Here is a 19,966-nt window from a genome sequence, read left to right on the forward strand (position 1 = left end):
AAAGACAAACAGACACGTCCCACTGATCCAAGGGACACATGAATGCAGTGAAAGCTACATAACAGCAGGGATCAGCAGCATAATGTCATCAGTGGGTGGAGGAGCTTTGAAACTCAGACACTTTCACCTGTGGGAAGAAATCTTTCTAATAAACTAGCAACTCAAATGTCTGTATTAAGGCAAAAGAGGTCAACATCAGGTCAGATGATAAGGTTTTAATTTCTGCAACAGTTAAAAAGGTTCACATAGGAACCAATGTTTACTGCACTGACGGATGGGACGATAGATTTGCTGACAATTAAATCATGTACCAACAGTAGATAAAAATACTTCAGTCTGTGTAGAAGGGTAAAAGTGAGAAGAGCACACAATTAAAATTACTAGCAGACGATGTATCTGGATTAACCAATAATATTTCAAGCATCGTACCACACAACCACTCACCCAAGGTGAGAAAATATACACACGATGAACAAAGAATTTATTTATTCACTTGCAATGTCATGTTATTGCTTCAGGTGGTCAAAAATTGCAATACTCCAGTCTGTGCATCTCCAACTACACACAAAAAAATTATAGTGCAGGAATGTGCACAATAATCATTTTTTCTAAATTTCTTGTATTGAGAAGTCTGCTGTCAAATAAAAGCATGGACCAGTCGATGTCCAAGCTGCATGACGCTCATAATAATGGATTAATGGAGTAAGGAACAGCACTTCATTAGGAACAGCTGGCACCAAAAAACTTGTCACCAATAATGTGATACCATGTGGTGGCTATATCACGTACGGCTCTCAGATAATGGGTCTTATTACTAATATACCGCCCTCTTTTTTACCGTTCTGCCATGGTTTGTGTTTATTTCTCGTGTAATTTACTAATGTCTCACATGCCCTTAGTAAATTTGTTGGGTTTTTCATAGTACAAAACTAAAATCACTCAAAGTGGCTGATTTTTAGAATATAAAACCTCTCAAAAACGTATGGTTTGCTTAATAAATCTTTCTGTTGCAGCAGGTTTTAAAGACCATGCCCAAGACAAACCCACGTTTCAGGTTTATGGACAAAAACGACGGGTTGGTCAGGTTTTGGAAAATTTTGTGTTGCACACCATTAGTAAATAAGGCAGAACACTAAACCGCCAGGAAAAAAGGACACAAACCCAGCATTTTTCTTATGGAAATTTTTCCAGAAATTAATCTGGAGTAAGAAGTCCTGTAATCTGATATTACCGTCCTTGCTTTAAAACAAAATCCCTTTAAAAGGTTTCCTACAGTTCTTGGTGCATCTACTTTATCCTTAGCTGTATAACTTTAACTTCTAGTTGACCAAGGACATACCAGTATGCCCATACTATCTATGCAGAGCTGGTGGGGACCAGCTGCTATTAGTCCTTAATGAATGGCTGCAGGAATTGTGCTGAAGCCTGTCATTAACCCCTTAAACACCGGATTGCGGTGTTTAAGTGTAAGTGACACGAGCCGAACCTATGACTTACTGATCGTGACTCACGCAGAGTGATTGCAGAGGTCCTGATTGTTTTTCCAGATCGCCGGAGTTTTCCTTACATCCATGTGGTCCGATCGGCGTTCAGCTTATAGAGTTTGTCACAGGCAGGCTCTTTGTGCAGAATGCCGTTAGCACTGATCAATGCTATGCTATAGCATAGCATTGACCAGTGTATACAATCCAGTGATTGCATGTAGAAGTCCCGCAAGAGCACATAGTAAATGTCAAATGAAAAGTAAAAATGCTTTTTAAAATATCCCTACTAAAAGTTAAAATATATATGTTTAGTAAAAAGTGATAAAAACATCTGATCTACACAAATATGACACTAATAAAAAATAGAGATCATAGCATAAAAATTGATACCCTATACAGCCACATACGTGAAAAAATAACAACGTTATAAAAGAGTGACAATAGGGCAATTTTAATAATTTGCCAAAAAAAACTTTTTGTAAAAAAAAAAGAAGAAAAGAAAGAAAGCTATGTAAACATGCATTTTGCTGTAATCAGACAGACATATAGAATAAAGAGGTCATGTCACTTTACTGTAAAGTGCATTACATAGACACGGGAACCCCCCAAAAGTTACAAAATGAAATTGTTATAGCTCTAAGATGGCGAATTTAAATTGGCACTGTCTTTTATGCCATTTTTGGCTAAGACATTAAAAGGTTAACGTGGTTACTTTTTCTTTACGTCACATCATCGATGTAAATGATGCAGTTTGTTGCAAGCTGGTGCGTGGTAAAAACTGCCAAATACAAGAGCAATACAAAAACATACTAAATCTAAAAGGATCAAAATCTAAAACCCTATGGCCCCAATCACACTGAGCAAAAACGGAGGAATTCCGCACTCAGTGTCCTGCATTGTGTAAATGGGAGAGTGTGCGCCCCTTCCGCTTTCTCTCCTCTATGCTCAAAGACTTGACATGTAAATTTCTTGAATGGAGAGTGGAAGCGGAAGCGCTGTCCCATTGACACAATGCAGGACACTAAACGCGGCGGAAGCCCGCCGTTTTTGCTCAGTGTGAATGGGGCCTAATAGTACAAATATTAAAAACCTGACATGCTTAGCAAGTCTGGACCACTGAATTCAATGGGTCTATAGTAGCAGATTTGCTAATTTGCTATAGACCCACTGACGTAGCAAAATGTACAGTAGAAAAACTCTGCTGCATGATATCCATAGCAGACTTGCCATATCTGAATGTACTCTAATAATTTATCATATCCTATACATTGTTTCTGCCAAACATTATGCACAACCTGCTGATCTGTGTACCTTCAATATGGCAGCATCCATGGAATAAATTAATAATAGCAGCTACAACATATAAAAAGTACACAGATACTACAGTATGTAATAAGTAGTCTTTTTGTACTTCACAGAAACACCAGTCACTGTGAAACATTTCTTCCCTGTAGAGAACTTCAAGCAACACCAAATGAAAGGTTACGGTTATCTGGAGTTAGTGACACTAAAGGATGCAAAAATAAGTCATTAAATTTATGTTTGCTCCCATAGCCAGAAGTTCGTTCAAACCTGAGGGAAATATAGGCGGTCAATCTCTACAAAAAAAAACTGTATTGCCTATTAATAATTATTGACAACTTACTTATGCAAATCCCAGCTCATCAGCAAAGCAGCTTTATAGGGGAAGCATGTGTGCTTTTAGGAGTTACCATATTTTTTATTAAATCATTAAAGCCCCACAGTTAATTGAAAACTCTGCGTAAAGGAGGAACCCTGTGAAAACATAATTATCTTACTTGCAATTAATTCAACAATTAGACGCAAAAGATGCTGCTGACTAAGAATATCTGCTCTCATTTTCACAAAACATCATCAAGCAATGGGCTTGATGTCCTTACCACAGTGCTGAAGCCTCTGGCATAATTAAAGTGTATTTTGCCTGGACTGTAACATATCACGTGAAGCTTGCTGGCATCTCCCACCCTTCATTTTCAATTCACCTCTCCTTCAATACACAACTCCCAGCCCACCATGTCTACCTGACAAGTGACAGCCCAATCTGATTAAATGCTTGCAAGGGAGGGTACAAGTGGGCCTCCATGACAGGCCAAAAGTGATCACCATGGAGATACATAATTACAGCTGTCAACGCGTCTACTGTCCTGCTGACATCAGTTTGATTGCTCCTAGCAATAATGATAGACAAAGCTTAGTGTGCACTCCCCTGCACCCAATCTCTTTATCTATCCCTTGATCCATTTAGCGGAGATGCTACATTCATATAAGCAAATAACAGTAGTACACAGAATATTTAAGGCATTTTAATCGTTTTTCCTTTTCTCCAGATAGCTTGCAAGCACAAATGTTATTACACAAAACTCCTGCTGCAGCATTAATTGAAGAAAGATTTGGGCGGACACTGTCCGTAGGGGGTACAGTTTTGTCCATTATCACTTGTACTTTCAACAGGTCTCACGTTTGAAAACTGCAAATTGCAGAAACTTGCAAGGGCAAAATGTTTGACATCTTGTTAGCTATTAAAATATAAAAAAAGGAGGAAAAAAAGCCTTGAATAATTAACGTACATTTTAATTCAATGAGTCTCTTGCTTGACGTTCACAAGTAATGCTTAAGAACAACCTCTAATGTATGTTTTCTCTTCTAATATTTAGCAAGACATAATGCCTGTTAAACCCTTGCAATTTTTGTTCCACTCGCAGGCTTTGAACACAGCATGGAGTCTTTGAGCCAAGAAAGGGTCAGGTCCCATTAGAACGAATATGGGAAAAACAATTTTAAGAAGTGAAATAAATCACATATCCAATAACATCTCTAAATTTTGAATTCTCCCCCTATTTCATATAAGTATGTCTGAGTAATCGTACACACAGATGGTATAACACCCTGTCAGTCTCTAAGCAAAACACAGGGTCACAGTTACACCAATTTTACTTTCATGACATAGAAAAGGGAGACCTTTTTGTTCTTTTTATGCAGCAGAAAATTGATGAACAAACACAATACTGAAATATTTTCGACTGACAAAGGTACTTTATCAGTTGTAAGCTGGCTGCGCCACTGGCCATTAAGTATTGTGTCATGCTAACACTTACCACACTACAGTTTTACTTTAGCAAAAATGTAATTATAATAATAAAAAAAAGATAATGTTTAGTAGCAACAGGATATATTAACATACCCCTGGCAAATGCTGTGGCTCACTGTACTGGGAAAGTCGTCCAATAGAAGGTAGACCAAAGGATTTATAAGGATCCTAAAAAAAAAGTTAAAAAATATAAGAGGACTCACAATCCAGTAGCATGTTCTGACTAACAAAATAAAAGGGAGAGAGCACAAATATACGGTACAATAAATAACATACGTAACATACAATAAACAACACTCTGCTCGTATGAGCAAGCGCAGCCACAAATGGAAGGACTGCAATTACTAAACTCATCACAATGCATTTCAATTTAAACTGCAAAACAAAGGTCAGAATTTGACTGAAGACTTTGGGCAACTCAACTTGTTTTTTTTTTAGGCCTTGTTCTTATCTATGTACAAACATGCATTGGGGCAATCAGTGGAAACTCATTTAGTACTCCATTGAATTTTTTTCACTGATCTTCCTGAGCTCAGTGATGGTTGTGTTTTGTTGGTCTATTTTTCATTACCACTGGTAGTCAGAATCCTGCTCCACACTGACAAGGAGCAAATACCCCGAAAAAGCAGTCTGTGGATGGATGCCTAGCCTTAGTAACCCTTGTGTTATGTCATTACACATAAGCAACAGAGTTAGAATTTTACTTATAGGGACCACCCTGGGACCACACTAAGCGCTACGTATCAGGGTGGTTTGGTGTGCTCCCCACTAGGAGGCACCCCTTGGCAACAGGCTTCCTTCTCTGGATAAAGGGATATCTGGCTATTCCCGTGTTTTGAGACTCACAACTGAGGTTCCATGGACCCCTTATTTGCATATTCAAATTTTGTAGGGGGCACTCAGTGGAGACTCTTAAATGGGTACTCCATTGGATTTTTTTGACTGATCTCCCCGAGTTCAGTGATTGCTGTCTTTTGTTGGTCTATTTTTCATTGCCCCTGATAGCCAGAATCCTGCTCCATACTGACGAGGCGCAAATTCCCTCGAAACAGCTGTCTGTGGATGGATGCCTAGCCTCGGTAACCCTTGTCTTATGTTGTTACACTCACAACATAGTTAGACTTTGACTTATAGGGGCCACCCTGGTGTTTCCCTATTTAGGTCCCAATGCTCGCAACAGAGTGAGGACCCTAGGGGGCTACGTATCAGGGTGGTTTGGTGTTCTTCCCACTAGGAGGCACCCCTTGGCAACAGGCTTCCTTCTCTGGAGAGAGGGATATCTGGCTATTCCAATGTTTTGAGACTCTACGGACCCCTTCTTTGCATATTCAAACGTGCATAAGCTGCATGGATACATCAGAATAGTAACAAAAAGCTTTTTAAACGTATATCATAGAGTAGCCCTAAACTTAAACAGCAACATATGGTTTATTTGAGGCACAGAATAGACTACTTCCATATTTTGTCCGACAAATAAACTGTATACTGTAATGAAATGACCAAATGTTGCTAAATGTAGACTACAGTTGGTCTATTGAAGCCTATGGCTAGGCGGCGGTATACTTTAATTTTCTATTGTAACCTTTAAGGGTGCGTTCACACCTACAGGATCTGCTGCAGATCTGCAGCAGATCTGCAGCAGATTTGATGCTGTGTTCAGTTATTTAAATGAAATCTGCTGCAGAAAATCAGCTGCAGATCCTGTAGGTGTGAACGCACCATAAATGTGCATATTAAAGAGGACTTAGGTAATTATTACATTGTTTTTACCTCAGCATAGACACGACATTCAACTGCCCAGCCATTTATGGGGATATCAGACTGTTTATGCCTGAGAGAGTAACCTTTCGCAACACGGATCATTTCTTCTACAAGGTCCAGGCCAGTAATACATTCTGTGATGGGATGTTCAACCTGCAATATAAGAAAAGGCCATTAAAGGGACAAATTTTTCTTAGACATGTTTTGTAAAACTTTTCTTAATACATTATTTGTACTACATTTATCAAACACAGTTTTGAGTTTTCAATCTTTATAGTTCAATACATTAAGCTTTTATGTTTAACATAAAAGGTGATACACAATACAGACAGGTCAGAGATGACGTGTGGAGCTTCTACCTTATGAATAACTGTTAGTAACAGGGTTTTCTGTAATCTGACATCATTACAGTCAAAACCTATACAGCAGAGGGGGACCTCTGCAGAACTTCAAAGATGACTATATTACAAAGTATTTTTTTTTTTATTTGGGTGTGCTGCAGTGGGGATTTCTCAATGGTAGAATTAGGAGTTTTGTCTCACTCTGAAACATTATATGTCTAAAGTCAAAGGTGGGACATGCTCTCTTGTTATCCAAGTCAATAGGTTCAGAATGTGCGCCAACAACCTCTTCCCCCATCATTCACTTATTTGTCCTGCTGAGCCTTTCCAGTTAATGGTACAACATTTAAAGCCATAAATTGTGCCTCAAGCTGTTTTGTCATAATTCTAAACTTGCTCATGTGTATACATATGGCTGCGTATAAATGATACTTTGCCAGCGGCATGTTGTAAATATGTTGCCATACGCAGTTACAAGACTACATTTTTTTTTCTTAGGCGTATGAAAAAGTTTTTTTTTAATCTATTGACTGCCAGCTGATTCTTGCTAAATTAATAAAAAAAAAACTGTGGTTAATCTTGCAATCTGTTGTATTTTACATGTACAAGTTGAGGACGCTTATCATCATGCTGTTCTGTTATACTCAACATGGCAAGCATGGCAGCAGCTTATGATTTCCTGTATGACTAGTTTACTCTAAATCTTAGCCATTTGCCTGCTTTCACTAACCTGTCCTGACAAGCAACTAGATTAGCGTAATCTTACATCAACGCAGCGTAGCAGAAATGAGCAGATGGATCCTTCAGGTTTTTTCCCTTTAGACTTATCTGTGGACTGCTTAGCATGCACAAAAGCAGAGATGGACTGGAGATCTTATCAGCAAATTATTGCTAACGGTTTTGGAAGATGCCAATGTGGGAATAACTCCAGCTTCTCACACCTTGCCTATGAAAAGACTGCTCATAGTGTGTGCTCAGAAAATGTTTACTAGCATATGGGCAGCATAAACAATACTACTAATTATGTAATATTAAACATTAAAAAATACATATACGTGTATCATCAATAAAAATAAAAAGAATAAAATGTTAGTCTATCTTCACATCATATTTGTGACGTATCTTTAGTGAGTACACTGGAAAAGCTCAAAACGTACTCAATTAAAGGGGAGCTATCAGCAGGTTAGACAAATCTATAAATCAAATCAATAGAGAGTGTAGGCCAGATGATGCGGTAGTGCTGCTAACGGTGCTCCGGAGCAGAGTTTATCCCGACTAAAAGCACAAGACCGGAACCGAGGAGGAAGGTAAGACACATACCTTCCTCCTCAGTGACCCCAACAGTGGGCTGTCAGCAGGTTAGATTTGTCTAACCTGCTGATAGTTCCCCTTTAATGTGTCTATAGTGTTGCATTAGCCCAAGAGAGTCCTTCTCCTTTAGAGTCCTTTATCTGACTGGTATAAACCTCTGCCAGTTTCCCAGGACTGGAATTATCTTTTCCTGGCACCCTGGTAGGGGCAGCACAGAGCGGCAGTGAGCTAGAAGGCACCAGGCTGATGAGCGGATTACAGAGATAACAAAGCGCTTCACTTTATTATTACTCTAAATTCACTCATCTCTAATGCTATTCTATGATGTTTATGATGTTCTTTATTTGAGTGGTCAAGGAGGCATAGTTTTACCAATCTGCAGTTTTATGTCTAGGAGGGGGGGGGGGGGGGGGGTGGTTAATAGGTCTCTCGGACAAATGTGTGGAAGGGGTCCCTAATGTCCTAATGTTGCATATTCTGAATATGCATATTATATAATATAATATTTATGTTTTGTATATTGGTTCTAGTGTTTTTATTTTTGCGCAACATGCCAGGGTCTGATGGGTTCACTCATGGTAGAAAAAAAGGAAGTCTATACCATGGTGCTGAGGGTTGATTATATCTTCCTTCTTGATTACAACTACTGTATAAGCACGTTTGCGGTTCCTCTGTTGGAGCAGTTCTCTGTTGTGTTTTCTTTTCCCTCTTCTTTCTACTTCTTTTTTCTCTTCTTTCATTTTATCTTCCCCTTCCTTTCTGTTAAAATTTACTCCTGTATCCTGTATTCTGTTAAAATAAACTCCTGTATCCCCTCCAGACCATACCCATTCTGATGAAGCACAAGTATATTAAACTGCTCAATTCAGTCTTTCTTCACTACATTTGTGGGGGCAAGAGGCAGGGCCGCTTTAACCTAGGTGCATATGGTGCACATGCACCGGGCCCCCTAGTTCAGATCACGTGACAGGGGCCCCCCGGCTGAGGAGAACAGTGAAGGGGAAGGAGCTGAAGACACAAGTGTGGGCGCTCTGTGACACCTGTGGCAGTGCGGGGCTGGTGGTGGTCGGTAAGGAGGAGGACTGTAGCTGCTTCCTGTGAGACAGAGTGACCGGGTCTTACAGGAAGCAGCTACAGCTACAGGCTGCACTCCATGCTCTGCTGGCCCTGTCTGCGGGGGAGCCCAGGAGGCAGTGCCGACTTCACAAGCATCCAGCCTCTCCCCAGGCAGAGTGTGTGGAGGCTGGGGAGCAGCGCCTGCACCATGGATGTAAGTAGTAGCGAGGTGGGGGGGGGGGGGGGGGGGGGGTGGAGGGGGAATTGAAGCTGGGGGCCCACTGACAGAGGATTTGCCCACCGGACCTGTCCGGAGTATGTCCCGATAAGCCCCGCCCCCTGGTCTCAAGCCCTGCCCCCGGCACAGACCACAGGTGGTATTTTAACACTTACTGCCATTCAGAAGTCAGGATCTTAGTCTTAGTATGATATGGGGGGGGTCACAAGATCTTACAGACTAGAAGGTCTGAGTCAGTCCTCCTAGTCTGTAAGCTCCTGTGTCCCCCCAGTCCTCCTCCTAGTCTGTAAGCTCCTATGTCCCCCCAGTCCTCCTAGTCTGTAAGCTCCTGTGTCCCCCCCAGTCCTCCTCCTAGTCTGTAAGCTCCTGTGCCCCCCAGTCGTCCTCCTAGTCTGTAAGCTCCTGTGCCCCCCAGTCCTCCTAGTCTGTAAGCTCCTGTGCCCCCCCAGTCCTCCTAGTCTGTAAGCTCCTGTGCCCCCCCAGTCCTCCTAGTCTGTAAACTCCTGTGTCCCCCCCAGTCCTCCTAGTCTGTAAGCTCCTGTGTCCCCCCCAGTCCTCCTCCTAGTCTATAAGCTCCTGTGCCCCCAGTCCTCCTCCTAGTCTGTAAGCTCCTGTGCCCCCCAGTCCTCCTAGTCTGTAAGCTCCTGTGCCCCCCAGTCCTCCTCCTAGTCTGTAAGCTCCTGTGTCCCCCCAGTCCTCCTAGTCAGTAAGCTCCTGTGTCCCCCCCAGTCCTCCTCCTAGTCTGTAAAATCCTGTGTCCCCCCAGTCCTCCTAGGCTGTAAGCTCCTGTGCCCCAGTCCTCCTAGTCTGTAAGCTCCTGTGTCCCCCCAGTCCTCCTAGTCAGTAAGCTCCTGTGTCCCCCCAGTCCTCCTCCTAGTCTGTAAAATCCTGTGTCCCCCCAGTCCTCCTAGTCTGTAAGCTCCTGTGCCCCAGTCCTCCTAGTCTGTAAGCTCCTGTGCCCCAGTCCTCCTAGTCTGTAAGCTCCTGTGTCCCCCCCAGTCCTCCTAGTCTGTAAGATCCTGTGTCCCCCCCAGTCCTCCTAGTCTGTAAGCTCCTGTGTCCCCCCCAGTCCTCCTAGTCTGTAAGCTCCTGTGCCCCCCAGTCCTCCTAGTCTGTAAGCTCCTGTGCCCCCCAGTCCTCCTAGTCTGTAAGCTCCTGTGCCCCCCAGTCCTCCTAGTCTGTAAGCTCCTGTGTCCCCCAGTCCTCCTCCTAGTCTGTAAGCTCCTGTGTCCCCAATCCTCCTTCTAGTCTGTAAGCTCCTGTGTCCCCCCCAGTCCTCCTAGTCTGTAAGCTCCTGTGTCCCCCAGTCCTCCTAGTCTGTAAGCTCCTGTGTCCCCCAGTCCTCCTCCTAGTCTGTAAGCTCCTGTGCCCCCAGTCCTCCTCCTTGTCTGTAAGCTCCTGTGCCCCCCAGTCCTCCTAGTCTGTAAGCTCCTGTGCCCCCCAGTCCTCCTCCTAGTCTGTAAGCTCCTGTGTCCCCCAGTCCTCCTCCTAGTCTGTAAGCTCCTTTGTCCCCAGTCCTCCTCCTAGTCTGTAAGCTCCTTTGTCCCCAGTCCTCCTGTAAAAGTTCCTCTCGCCCTAAGTCTATCTCTGAACATACAGACTGTCTTTGCAGTCTGTATCTTTCTAATTTACCTAATCCATGTTAGCGGCGCAGTAAGGCCGGGCGCGGCCATCTTGATTATGTCCCTTGCGTTCCAATGGTGTGTTCCACCGTTGGACCGCAAGTGACGTCATCAAGATGGCGCCCGGCTTTACTGCACCGCTACAGAGGACTGGGTAAAGTATAAGATACAGACTGCAAAAGCAGTCTGTATCTTCAGTAATAGACTTTGTGAAGATACAGACTGCCTTTGCAGTCTGTATCTTATACTTTACCCAGTCCTCTGTAGCGGTGCTGTAAAGCCGGCCGCCATCTTGATGACGTCACTTGCGGCCCGATGGTGGAACGCACCATTGGAACGCAAGGGACATAACCAAGATGGCCGCGCCCGGCCTTAGTGCGCCGCTAGGATGGATTAGGTAAAATATAAGATACAGACTGCAAAGGCAGTCTGTATCTTTAGAGATAAACTAAACTGTCAGTTAGGACATTTATACACAGCGATCTCGCACTGTATAGCGCGGGATCACTGTGTATTTACAGAGCGGCGGGCAAAGGCTCATGGGAGCCCTTCCCGCTGCTCGGCATGCCGGGAGTTTCCTGTCGCGCGCCGGCTCTTTTGAAAACAGCCGGCGCGCGACAGTGAAGGGAAATGCAAATATATTAAAACCCCGGCAAAAAATTGATTAATTATATTTACAAAAATTTATTAAAAATGAAACCTTATTAAATGGAGCAATAAAAAAAAAAAATAACATTTGGCCGTGATTGGTTCTCTTTAAGTACTGCATGTAATGGATTGGCTACATGGAACAAGCAATCATTCCGACCGGCCTTTGGAATCGAAACAGGCAGCTCCATGGCTCTTGCAGTCGTGTCTGCACACAAAAATTGCTTCATTACCACCCCTCCTCAGGCGTTTTCTTATCATTCATGACACAGTGTTGTCATGGCAGGGCGTTCCACAGGACCTTTGGTCTTCCCTGTCTAATGTCCAAGAGATTGATGTTATAGGGTTACCCTGTTTCCTCAAGGGAAAGAAATCGCTCTTTTCAGATTATGAAGGGAGAAGGGCCAAACATTTAAAGGACAAGTGCCATGAATTTTTTTTTCCAGTAATTGAAGCACATTACAAAGTTATGTAACTGTGTAATGTGCTTCAATCACCTATCTGCCTCCCTTCCCTGTCTTTTACCCCCTCCACCCCCCACCAGGAAGTGTAAGAAACTCACACAGACCTAATTACTGCAGTCACCGTCACCAGGCAGCTCCTTTTTGTGAGGATGAGTCATCAGCAGGAGGGCTGCTCTAGGTCCTGTTACACCAGACCCCCTCTCCCCAGTCCAAGTGATGGCTTGCAGTTGTTCAGCCAATGGGAGCTGAACAAGCTGAGTCACCTAACAAGGCAGGGGAGGGGGGAGACTAGTGTAACAGGAGAAGGAGCTGAGAGAAGAGCTTGGTGACGGTGAAGACAGTAATTAGGTCTGTGTGAGTTAGGACACTTCCTGGTGGGGGGGTGGAGGGGGAAAAGACAGGGAAGGGAGGCAGATAGGTGATTGAAGCATATTTACAAAGTTATATAACTTTGTAATGTGCTTCAATTACTGGGAAAAAAATTTCATGGCACTTGTCCTTTAATGCACTAAAGCGACTAAGGTTGGTTTACTAAGGAACTTTCTTTAAATAGCTATGAGGACTTTGTAGGTTCAGCACGCTATCAGACAATTAAATAGATCTAAATGACAGCTTCCTATCCATATGAAGGAAACTTTTGCTAAAAGGGCAGAAGAGCTAGGAGAAGATCTTTCACCCTGGGACAGGGTCATGGAAAAATGTCATCTGTGAGGTGTGGAGAGAGACCCTTTTTAAGGTTATGCCCTTCCAGAAGCGGGACACCTTCCATCATACCCTGCCATGCCGTGCAAAGTCCAGAGATCCACAGCATCGTCATGCGGCCTAGGACATACCAGCAGGATTGGCAACTGTAGTAAGGTGCATACTACCACTGTTAGTCCTGACACATTTTTGTTTAAATGCTGCAAGCTTTTTACATCTATATACCACCAATGATTTATTCCTAGTGAGAAAGACTATGGACACTCAGCTGTGCACTGATTTTATTCTATTTTTATATTATTTCATTTTACATCTCACATAGGTTTTTAATCATATACAAGATCTTTTACGTTTAACAGTGTATTCTTTCCACCAGGGCCCTGTGATGTAAGATAACTTTCATTCATTACATTTTAAATTTTATTATTTTTTTATATCTATTCACTTTTGTCATCTAATATACCCTGGTGGATAGGTTACATTAGTTTTACATGAGTTCCGGCGTACAATCACAGGAGACAGAAGAGGAGTCACAGCTGAGGCTGACGTGAGCGCGCGCCGGATTTGAATGGCGCAGCGGGACTGGAAAGAGGCTGCGCCACAGGACACCAATCAGCTGCGGTGAGTATATGTGCCAGCGCCTACCGGGGGGCCAATAATACATTTTTTGTGAACTGCTTCTTTAAGCTCCAATTGTTGTTAGGTGATAGGGAATACAAAAGAATGATTTGCGTTAGCAAAATTGCTTTCTTTTAAAGTTTGGTGTGTAGGTTGCTTAGGTGCTTGACCAGAGAAACAGTGGATGGACTAAGACGCCAATCGGGAGGTCGGCTCCTCGGGAAACAGTAATTATACTTTATATCCACTGAGCTCAACCCCGCTGCGTTCACGCACCACTTTTTTTACCACATATTTTTACCAACAAGCCTGTCTGAATCCGACGAACTGTATACGCAATTAGTTTATACAGTGGTACCTCCATTCTCAAACACCTCAGTGTTCCAACAATTTGGTTCTCAAACCACCAATTTTCCCCAAAGTTTTGTTGGGTACTCAAACTTTGCTCTGTATCTGAACAAAACTGGGGGATATAACTGTCAGCTGAACTATTGTTCAGCCGACTAGATGTGTTGGGGTACCACTGTTTAGAGCAGGAAATCCCTTCATTATGAAGATATTCACTTCATTATGAAGAGATTCCCTTCGTTCTGAAGGTGTTTCCCAGCCAGAAGCAGAAAACTTCGGCTCCAGATGGAGCCCTTTTCTGTACTGCTGCTAAGATAGCTTAGTTTGCCAGCCAGGCAGGGGTTAAAATGTGATGCTGTGTGCAGAATCACCTCTTAAGAGCACCAAAATGATGGGTGTTGTGCTCCTCTTTAAAAAAGGATTTACTTACTCTGCCTGGGTCCATTCTGTGTCCTCATGAGCACAGCAGCCTAGTCACTAAAACTGCTGACTTCAGAAAACATTTAGGGGAGGGGGGGGATTTTATAAAAAATTACGCCTAGCACATGCCAGAAAAAGGTGGCACACTATTTACATAAAAATATGTGCCTTTTTCCTAGCATGCGCTCTGCTCACCTGATGGGCAGGCAGCAAGGCATCTGATTTATGTCTTCTCCAGGGGCAGGGGTAGATTTCTGTGGCTGCCGTGCGGAAGGCCCAGGTCCGCCAGGTTTGCTAGGAGGCCTGTGCCTCTTAGTAAATTCAAAGGCAAAGAGAAATGAGGGGGTGCTTTCTGATGTAGTATGTCAGTGACCAAGAAAAATAAAGTATATGCCAAGAACCATTCACCTAGTGGGGTTGTGCAGCGGTATAGACACAACTTTATGTAACACTTTGCATAACAAAACATAGCAATCACTTAACTCAAGGAGATCAGCAAAAAAAAAAACTATGGAGTACTTACTGAAGAGTCTCTACTGTTACATTGCCCCCTATAAATTTAAGTATTCAAAAAAGGATCCATCGAGCCTTAGTTATGAGTCTAAAAACACAGTAATAGCCAAATATCCCTCCAAAGAAGAAAAGCCTGTTGCCAAAGGGTGCCTCCCCGTGGGGAGTTCACCGAAACCACCCTGATACATAACACCTTATGTCCCACTTGGTTGCGAGAACTGTAACATAAATAGGGAAATACTAGGGTGGCCCCTTTTGCGTCAAAGTCAAACTCTGTGGCGAGTATTGTGACATGACAAGCGTACCAAGGCTAGGCATCCATCCACAGACAGCTGTTTCAGGGTATTTGCCCCTTGTCAGTGTGGAGCAGGATATTAGCTATCAGTGTACAAAGAATGTAGAACAGATATTAGCCTGAACGAGGTGCATGAGAATACTCCTCTGAAAATAGGTGCAACCAGCTAGTAGATGAAAAACGCATTTAAAACCACTATGTGAATGATCAGTTGATGCGTAAATAAAACTACAAACATTAATTACTATAAAAACAAGTTTCGGCTTCCACAATACAATAAAATGTGTTGTTTTACAGTCTTGGTAAATTCCCAGCTTAGTGTCATACAAACAATGATACTAATATAGGACCTAAAATATTCCATTTGATCTGTTTTAAACAAAATCGCTCATCAGTTTCACAAGAAAAAACACCAAGAAGCAGACTGTGATAAAAAAAAAAAAAAATTGTGCCCTTTTAACTTTTTAAATGGTAAATGAAGAAAGACAGGCACAGATAACAGCATGGGAAGGTGTGTAGTTTCTTCCTTACAGCTATAGGCTGGGTTCACACTACGTATATTTCAGTCAGTATTGTGGTTCTCATATTGCAACCAAAACCAGGAGTGGATTGAAAACACAGAAAGGCTCTGTTCACACAATGTTGAAATTGAGTGGATGGCCGCCATTTAATGGCAAATATTTGCTGTTTTTTTAAAACAACGGCTGTTATATTGAAATAATGGCAGTTATTTACTGTTATATGGCGGTCATCCACTCAATTTCAACATTGTGTGAACAGATCCTTTTTGTGTTTTTAATCCACTCCTGGTTTTTGTTTGCAATATGAGGACCACAATACTGACTGAAATATACGTAGTATGAACCCAGCCATAATGTGGTATAAGCAGCTTGTATAATAGTCTGCAGCTGTGCACTGCACTATCCTTGTAGGCAACATTACCAAGCATTTGACAGACTAATGCTGCGTTTACACAGAACGATAATAATTCACCCGATTGTACGATTAGTGATTTCAAAGTAACAATTTTTTTTTATAACAATAAGCGTTTAGACGGAAAGATATATTGTACAGAAAATTTGTTTTGCGATCGCTTAAGCCTATCTCGCACATAGGTAAAATCGTTGAACGACTGTTTACACTGAACAATCTGCAAATTATTTGCGAGCGACGAATGACGATTTAAGAACATGTTCAAGAATCAAAATAAACAATTTCTCACTCGTCGTTTACACGTGCGATTATCGTTCGAATTAGTGGGTGAGTGGGTGAGTGGGACCTGTTGCAATGCAGGTTTCCTCCTAGATTTTACACTACTTTATTCTTTGGTGACTTCACCAGTGTATTTTCCTTAATGAGCAACTGTAGTTTTAAATAGGACTTTGTCTGTTTACAAACCCATTTTTTGTTGCTATCTACCCATATGTACAATATTTATTTTTCAGTGGAGGTTGCCTGCATTGCCACGGTTATTATAATCTTCATCAATTGTCATGCATGTGCAATATATGATTCCATAAAATATACTTTTATGTCCCCTCACTAATCTATGTATTTGGGTTTCATTTTCCCTGTTTTTTATTTTCATTTTCTCATTCATTATCTATTGTTGTGTATTTTAAATGTAATCATTTGAATAAAGAATTTAATTATGTTTTCCTATGATTGTCCTGCACTTCGTATGATCCCTGTGGATCTTTGTTTTGATTTATATTCTTTTGTGCGTTCTGGACTATATTATTTGGGCATTTATGTTTAGGTATCGTTATTGTGCAAATTTGAACGATAATCGTTCCGTGTAAACGCAGCATAACTGCTTCAATTGACATACATCTGGACATATCGCTGTAAAATGACCTATCCTATTTATTCTTTAGCAAGGATCATAATTTAACACAAATATAAACCTAGCAACAATTACTACTGGTATTTTTGGTGTAGGTTTCAAAATTGGGTCACTTGTGATAGTTTTCCACATACTTGGGATACACATGGGATATTTCTCAGAAATACAGGATCCCAGCAATAAATAGTGAATAAAATGGTATGTTAATATCAGATGTTAAAGAAAAGAAAAAAAAAAGAAATTGGAGCATTACTTTGCAAATCCTTCCATTATAATTTTAACCTGACAGTTTTACTTCTGATTTTGGTTTAAAAAAAAAAAGTAAACCTGAACTGGTTTCTAAAAAAAAATTCCCCTTTTTTTCCCCCTTTTTTTTTTTAGAAAATTGCTGCTAAACGTCAAAGCCTTCTAGGATTTTTAGAAAGTAAAATGACAACGATAACAATATAAGAAAAACAGATTGCTGAACTCAGGGAGACCAGCCAATTGACAACACTGCCTGCTGCTAGTGAAAGCGCTCAATGCAGTGAAGTCCTAGGTGCATTGCCCCCTGGGAAACATAATTATGCAAAAGAGGAGTCCGTGGAGCCTCATTGAAGAGTCTCAAAACACAGGACTTGCCAGATATCCCACCGGGAAGGACCCAGCCAAGGGGCAGCTCCTGTTAGGAAACCACCAAATCCACCATATTAAGTGGCCCTATAAGTCAGTGTAATGACAAGGGATAAACCAAGGCTAGGTAACCATCCACATACAGCTGTTTCGGGGTGTTGCCCCTCATCAGTGTGGAGCAGGATTCTGGCTAGGTGGGAGCAATGCCTAGTAGAGCCATAAGAGAAACAGATTGCTGAACTCAGGGAGACCAGCCAAACGAAAACACTGCCGGCTGCTAGTGAAAGCGCTCAATGCAGTGAAGTCCTAGGTGCATTGCCCTCTGGGAAACATGAATATGCAAAGAGGAGCCCGTGGAGCCTCATTGAAGAGTCTCAAAACACAGGATTAGCCAGATATCCCTCCGGGAAGGACCCAGCCAAGGGGCAGCTCCGGTTAGGAAACCACCAAATCCACCAACGATAACAATACAAAGAAGACATTGTTTCAAAGATAGAAAAATTGCTAATTTTCCTATTTTTAATTAAATGTGAGCAAAGATTTTGGCCAAAATTTACTATGAACCTCACTTTAAAAAGTAAAAGCATCCCAGTGTGACAGGTCAGATTTTAAAAATAGTTTCTGGTCCTTAACCCCTTGCCGCATTTGAAAGTACCGGCACGTCCAAATCTGCATGTAGTTCCTGCAGATGGGCGTGCCGGTACGTCCACGGGATGACAGGGGCGCAGGAGCTGCACTCCTGTCATCCCCGGCGGGGCCCGGCTGTCAGTGATAGCAGGGCACCCGCCGCAACTGCCGAGATCCGGGCCGAGCCCGGATCCCGGCAGTTAACCCCTTAGTGACCGCCGATACGGCGGTCACTAATGGGCTGGCGCTGCAGTGCTTTTCATCTCCCCCCACAGCGATGGAAATGTAAAAATGAATTAAAACCCCATGCTCTCCGCCACCGGAGGTAGCGGAGAGCATGGGGCAGTGATCGGGGACCCCCCTGTGGGGTCCCGGAACAGGCGATCGGCGGTATATACTATATACCGCCGAACGCCTGTTCCCAGTGCAGGGATGCACTTTTTATCCCCTGTCACCATGAATGATTGGTGACAGGGGATAAAAAGTGTCAGTGTCCGTCCCCCAAGTTGCCCCCCACCCCCCCAGTCACCCACTGTCCCCCAGTCACCCCCCCTACCCCTTATACGTTACCTGATCCTGGAGCTCCTTCCTCTTCGGTGTCCAGGCTGGTTATGAAGTGTGCATGCACTACATAACCAGCCAACTCTGAAAATTTAAAGTGACAGAGACCAATTTGGTCTCTGTCAGTGAACTATGATTACTGTGATAAAAAATATCACAGTAATCATAGAAATACAGTGAAAATGAATGTATAAAGTACAAAAAGCGACAAACACACAAAAAAATAAAACACACACTTTTTATTATAATAATAATTGCAGTTTACTCCCAAATTACCCCTAACCACCCCAGATTACCCGTAACCACCGCAGGTTGCCCGTAACCCCCCCAGGTTGTCCGATTTTTTTACGGCTTAATGGTGAATACTTTACTTAAAATGCTCATTATACCCCAAGATTAATTCTTTAAGGTGTGTAGTTTCCAAAATGGGGTCACTTATGGGGGTTTCCAGTATACAAGCCTCCTAAATCAACTTAAAAAAAGAACTGGTCCCTAAAAAAAATCAGTTTTGGGAACTTTCACGAAAATTTGGTAATTTGCTGATAAATTTCTAAGCCCCGTAACACCCTAAAAAAGTAAAATATGTTTATGAAATGAAGCCAGAATAAAGAGGACATATCAGTAATGTGACTAAGTAACTAATTTATGTGCTACGACTTTCTTTTTTTAGAAGCAGAGAATTTCAAAGTTCATAAAATGCTAATTTTTTACATTTTTCATGATATTTTGATGTTTTTCACAAAAAACACACAAAGTAGTGACCAAATTTTGCCACTAATATAAAGTGCCATATGTGACGAAAAAACAATCTCAGAATCGCTAGCATACGTTAAAGCATCACTGAGCTATGAGCGCATAAAGTGAGACAGGTCAGATTTTGAAAAATGAGCCTGGTCATTAAGGCCCAACTAGGCTTAGTCTTGAAGGGGTTAAAGCGATTCTGTACCCACAGTTTGCCCCCCACAAACCACTTGTACCTTTGGATAGCTGCTTTAAATCCAAGATCTGCCTGGGGTCCGCTCGGCAGCTGATGTAGTTATTGTCCTAAAAAAACAACTTTTAAACTTGCAGCCCTGTTTTAAATTGGTGTGGCCTAAGATATCTGAGGATTAGACTTGCACCGCCCCTCCTCCCCGCCCTCTTCAACATTAGAAATGCCCCAGGCAGGATTTTTCCTATTCATCACCTGATGACTGAACATGTGTTGGATCATTAGGGCACCTGTGCAGTGTTCAGACAAGTGATGAATAGAAAAAAACCTGCCCAGGGGCATTCCTAATGATGAGGAGGGAGAGAGGAGGGACAGAGAGGTGGTGCAAAGCTTGGGCACAAACACTCTAGGCCACGCCAATTTGACACAGGGCTGTAAGTTTAAAAGTTGATTTTTAGG

The 19,966-nt window shown here is 42.4% G+C and overlaps 1 protein-coding gene across 2 annotated transcripts in view; it reads right to left on the minus strand.

Annotated features, from left to right (window-relative positions):
• The window catches only part of PCCA (propionyl-CoA carboxylase subunit alpha), a 447,530-nt gene that overhangs the window by 219,122 nt on the left and 208,442 nt on the right, over nt 1–19,966 (minus strand). For both annotated transcript variants that reach the window (XM_069970721.1, XM_069970720.1), the window contains exons 13-14: nt 6,364–6,507; nt 4,687–4,761 (exon numbers count right to left, since the gene is read on the minus strand). In XM_069970721.1, coding sequence (XP_069826822.1) covers nt 4,687–4,761; nt 6,364–6,507 — 219 coding nt within the window. The remainder of the gene's footprint in view (nt 1–4,686; nt 4,762–6,363; nt 6,508–19,966) is intronic.

The sequence above is a fragment of the Dendropsophus ebraccatus genome, chromosome 5, assembly GCF_027789765.1.
Source record: "Dendropsophus ebraccatus isolate aDenEbr1 chromosome 5, aDenEbr1.pat, whole genome shotgun sequence".
Lineage (NCBI taxonomy): Eukaryota > Metazoa > Chordata > Amphibia > Anura > Hylidae > Dendropsophus > Dendropsophus ebraccatus.